This window comes from Echinops telfairi, unplaced genomic scaffold, assembly GCF_000313985.2.
Source record: "Echinops telfairi isolate 266 unplaced genomic scaffold, ASM31398v2 ScPeMD7_7417;HRSCAF=8455, whole genome shotgun sequence".
NCBI classification, from domain to species: Eukaryota; Metazoa; Chordata; class Mammalia; order Afrosoricida; family Tenrecidae; genus Echinops; species Echinops telfairi.
Genome location: NW_022111317.1, coordinates 1,950,212 through 1,955,533, shown reverse-complemented (window position 1 = coordinate 1,955,533; position 5,322 = coordinate 1,950,212). Strand labels below are relative to the sequence as shown.

At 59.6% G+C, this 5,322-nt stretch overlaps 1 protein-coding gene across 1 annotated transcript in view; it reads left to right on the top strand.

Moving 5' to 3' along the window:
- CCND1 (cyclin D1) overlaps positions 1-5,322 on the top strand; it is a 32,514-nt gene that overhangs the window by 18,190 nt on the left and 9,002 nt on the right. The window contains exon 2 of the mRNA XM_013007464.2: positions 2,897-3,108. Coding sequence (XP_012862918.1) covers positions 2,897-3,108 — 212 coding nt within the window. The remainder of the gene's footprint in view (positions 1-2,896; positions 3,109-5,322) is intronic.

Genomic DNA, 5,322 nt, shown 5'->3' with positions numbered 1-5,322 from the left:
CACCCACCATCACAAACCTAATTCTACCTTCAGAATCTGGCTAGACCAAAGCATGTACACTGGTGCAGATAAGAGCTCACAACGCAGGGAATCCAAAACAGATAACCCCTCAGGCCCAATAATGAGAGTAGCTATACCAGGAGGGTAGGGGGGAAGGTGGGGGGAGAAAAGGGGAACCAATCACAATGATCTACATATAACACCCCCCCCAAGGGAACGGGCAGCGGAAAAAATGGGTGAAGGGAGACATCAGTTAGTGTGAGACATGAAAAAATAATAATTTATAAATGATCAAGGGTTCATAAGGGAGGGAGAGTGGGGGGTGGCAATGAGGAGCTGATACCAAGGGCTGAAGTAGAAAAAGAAATGATGCTGGCGACAAATGTACCAATGTGCTTGACAGAATGGATGGATGTACGGATTGTGATAAGAGCCCCCAGTAAAATGATTTTTGAAAGAAAAAAAAAAGAGGGGGATAATTGTGAAAAACAAATAAATGAAAGTCTTAAAACAAGTTGAGGGAAGTGGCGAGAGGCCAAATGGGAGGGGGCAGAGTCAGTGCATAGGGTGCTGGGGGGTGAAGTCAGCAGTCCAGGCCCAGTTCCAGCAGCGCCCTTCCCCCACCCACCCACCCAATTCCCCAGGCTAGGGCACACCTTTTCTGGAGAAGTTTCTCAGCTATAAAGTATTGATAACAATAGACTTGCCTCGTACAGTAGCTGCTAACATTTGAATGTATTAACCTGTGTAGTTAAAGCTGCGTCTAACGCTTAAAAAAAGAAGCTGCCATCTTGCTCTGTCGCTGAGACCCCCTGGGCAGTCAGATCGCTGTGACCCAGAGTGTTTTCATGAGGCTGGTGTTTGGCAGGACTTTCTTCCACATCACCTGCCTGCTTCTGGAAGTCCTGCCGAAATCCATGTAGCAGGCATAGCAACGTGACGGTGGACGCTTGTGAGCTGCGCAGGAGCGGCGCTGGTGGGGAACTGAACCCAGGTCTCTCGCATGGAAGATAAGGATTCTACCACTGTGCCCTGGCTGTCCCCCACCCCCCACCCAGGACAGTGGCTGGACCCTTCCTGATAGAGTAGAGAGGCCCCATCAGGTCTCCTTGGCTGTCATCTTCCAGGGGCTGACCGGCCACATCTTTTCTGCCGTCTTCCACAGCGAAGTCCTTTGTGAGTTCCAACCCCGGTCCTGTGCCCTTTGAGGCGCAGGGGGATGAATCTGCGGGGTTCAAGGCCCAACAGCCCCTAGGCTCTCCTTCCCCTCGGCCTCTGTGTGATTGCTGGGAGAGGCCTTTGGCCACTGGGGGTAGTGGACAGAGGAGAGAGAGGCCCCAGGATCCTTAGGATCCTTCAAACTGGGGGAGGGAGGGTGTCACAACTCACCCCTGAACCTGCAGAAGGGAGGGGGCCAGAATTAGGATTTGTGGGAGCAGAGGTGCAGGCAGGGAAGGATTCATTTTTTATGATCTTGACTTGACTTTTCAGGACTTAGAAAACAAAGCATAATTTACCTGTTTTATGGACTTCTTCCCATTTGCTAAGCATCTCGTACATTCCAGGTCTAATCATGCCGTGCATGAAAGTGTCACCGTCCAGTTTGGGCGGCGACGTGTTTCATGCAGCGGTCCAAGGTCTGCAGTTTGAAACCACTGCTGCTCCTGGGGCAGTCACCCGTTGGGCCGGAAGGTTCCCCACCCCACCCGCGCCTTTACAGATCGATTATTACGCCCGCAGTGGGACTCTCCTTATTACCTGGAAAAGTGGCCCCTGTGGGCTGAAAGGTGGGCAGGTCCGCCGAATTTCTCACCCTGGGAGGTCCGCGTGCACCCTGAAGTCACTAGTGCGCTCCTTCTCCGAGCCTTACGGTAAACACGGTGCGCAGGGCAACCACGTGGCCGTGGCCCAGGGGCCCGGCGGGAATCCGCGGAATGCGCTGCGTGTCCCCGCACAGATCTGAGCCCCGGTCCGGGTCAGAGTGCACCCACCCCCACCCCGTCCCCTTGCCAAGCCTGGCCCAGACCTCCCGCCCCCAACGTAAGCGAAACCCCGCGGATTTGGGGGCCAGGGCACGGTCCAGTAGCCCCTGGGGGCCCTGCCTGCCCAAGTCCCGCCGCGGGCCCAGGTTCGGCCTGCAGCCCCCTAGCAGGCTCGAGGGGTCGCCCAAAGAAGGAGTGCGGGGCGTTAGGTTTGCATTCCCTCCCCCACTCGCATCCCTTTCCCCCTCCTCCAAGACTTCAAGAATCTCAAGAAGCCGCCCCCGCCCCACTTTCGGGCCGAATCCGCAGGAGGAAGCCAAGAAGAGACAGCACGCGGGGCCCTCTCCGCAGACCAACCTCCAGAGAGGGCGAGGGAGGGCAGGTGGCAGGCCCCAGGGCGGGGGAGGACACAGCCTGCCCTACTAGGGCTGCGACGCGTGGGCACTGACCACGGTCTGCGAGTGGACCCGTCGCTTGGAAAGCCACCGCCGCAGGGTCCAAGGCCCGCGAGTCTGCTAGCGGCTCCGCGCGCCCCCGGCCGGGCGGGGGTCCACGTTCAGGCCTCGAGTGGGACGCCGAAACCGTGGCGTCCGAGGTCTTTCCCTTGGGGGTGGGGGGAGGCGAGGAGTTCCACTTTGGTGCCCACTCCCCCCCCGAAAACCTGAACCGGCCTGCCTAGTGAATTTAGGGGTTCACTTTGCTCGGGGAGCCCCGTGATTCGGTTTGAGGGGCGAGGAGCTAGAAAATGAAAGCATTGGAGCTTGTCCCAATACTTGTTGGGGTTTGCTTTGAAACCTCTGTGCCCACTGCGCCCACAGTTTTATTCCTGGGGTGCGGGCGGGGGAGCAAGCCAGTAGCTGAAATTAACTGCTCGCGGGAGCGGGCTGCAGGATGTGGCTACCCTAGGTGCGCAGGCCTTCTGCTGCGGGGTACCGGGAGTCGGTGTCGCGGAGCCACCAAGCACGTGGACCACCATGCGTGCCCCCAAAGCGAGCTGCGAGGGAGCAGGGGAACCGCCCCCCGAACTCCGTGGCCCGCCTTCGGAAGCGCTTTCCAGTGCGCTTTAAGAGCTTAACAATAGAAATCTCGGCGGAGGCCAAGCCAAGTCCTTTCAAGTCGCCGCCAGGTATGCGGCTGCAGGTGACCCCCACTTGGGTGCGCTGGCCCGCCGTTCTCCCGTGGGGAGGACACAGGGCAGGCGGGTTCCGGAAGGCAACGCCCGCGGAAGGTGGCCCCCAGGTCCGCAACCCTCTCTGGAGAGGCCTCGGGCGCAAGCAGCGCGCAGCCGCCGTGCGCCCCGGGTCGGCCCCGCGGCGCGCCGGTTCCTGAATGAACGCGCTCCCTTCCCCCGCTCAATGAAGGTTCCCACAGGCAGGGACGGTGGGGCAAACGCGAGCCGCCGCGGAATGCGCCCTCTCTGGCCTGCCCTCGACCGGGCCGCGGCCACCCCGCCCGGGGGAGGGGGGCGGGCGGGAGGCGGGGAGGGGGCTTCAGCAACGTCGGCTTCTTTCAAACCAACGTGGGTTTCCTCCGGTTTGGGCCGCTGGCCCTTTGTCTCCGAAGGGCCCCCACGAAACCGGCGAGCGCAAGCTCTTGCAATGAGCTCGGAGCCCGCAGCGTCTGCGGCGCGCTGGGTTTGACAAAGACCGTGCCAAGTGAAACCAACAACAGAAAAGTTCTGAAAAAATTGCAATTAAAAAAAAAAAAATCAAAACCAAAACACGCTTCCTGCTGTGCTTGCAGCGATCTCCCTTAAGGGCACGGGGTCGTGGGTTCTCCCTGGGATTTGGGGCCGCCTGGCTGGGCTCTCCGGTGGGGGCTGGGCTGCAGGCGCTCCCTGTGGGGCCCCAAATTCCTGCGCCTCCCCCACTGGTTCCTGGACGGCTCTGCACGCCCGCCGGCCGGGCTTGCACTTTTGCGCCCGTCCCTGAGCGGAGAAATCAACGAAGTTCCTAGTCGAGATCTGCCTGGCCCGCCTAGTAACAGCGCCGCGCCTCTATTGGTTCATGCTAATTCCAGTTTCCTCTCTTTCCCGCGGTGGGGGGGCAGCTCCCTCCCGGCCCCGGAGCCCAAATGACCAGAGTGGGCGATCTTTTTTTATACCCCGCTGCCCCTAGCTGACGCCGGTGGCTCCCGCCTTGGCCCAGGCCTGGCGCACGCGGGGACCCGAGCCCCTGGACCTTGGAGACTGAGCCGCCGGTGCGGGCGAACCTCGGCGGCTGCCCGGTCAGGATTTTATGAATGAAAAGCCGCCCGGCCGCCCTCGTGCGCTGGCTGACGCTGCAGAGACTGCGCCGTGCCCACGACCGGCGGGGACCTGGGTGCCCGGGGAGGGGGCAGTGCGGTGGGCACATGCTACCTGTTCACCCACGCCGCGGGGCCATTGACCCTTCCAGACCCGGGATATCAGCCACCCTCATTCTGGAGGGGGGATGGGCTATGGGAGGAACACCCCCCCTGCCAGGGGAGGGGGCGTTTTCACACCGCAGGCGTCCGTGCCAACACTGGGGTTCTTCCAAAAGTCCGCTTCCTCTGCGCCTTCTCCTTTAGGGGATTCGATGACACATTTGAGGGGGCTGAGCTATACTCGGAACCTAAGTGACTAATTTTCTAGATTTGGGACAGGTCGTATCCAACTTCTTTTAAAATGTCAATGACCATCTCCATTTAGAAAAAGCACGATAAATACACACACGCCCACCAACATTATGTACATAGGTATCTTGTGCCCCTTAAAAGTTGGAATGACTATTGGGGACCCGATCCTCGGCCCACGAGGGATTTTGTCCAAAGTCGTGCGTTCAAGACGCCCGTTTCTCCTACGTGTGCACGAGTTGGCACTTCTGCCAGTCCCTGGCACTCGCATTGCCAGCCCCAGGGTAAATTCGGAAGACGAAGGGACTTTCAAACTCTGAGCGAAATCAATTTGTGGTCGTGCACTCCAGAAATCGACCCACGTTTCCATTTCTGCTTTAATTTCAAAGTAAGGCAGGCTGAGGACGCCTCGGTTCGCACCTCGTGTCCAGGGGCTTTTGCCGCTGTGGAAACGGCCCGGGCCGGGGTGAGAGTGGGGGCTGGGGGGAGAGGGGCACTTGGGGACCCCCGCAAGGTTGGAGTTGTCAAGGTCGTAGGGCAGCCCGCGGGCGCTGCCACCCCCCACTCCCCACCCCCGCCAGGCCGGCAAAACGATAACAGACTCGTTGGCCACCATCTTGGGCTGCTGCTGGAATTTTCGGGGATTTATTTCTATTTTATTTTTTCAAACGAGCCTCCGTGCTGGGCTGAGGGCCCCTTGAACGCTTAGGGTTACCCCTTCGAGCATTTTCAACGACGACCCCCC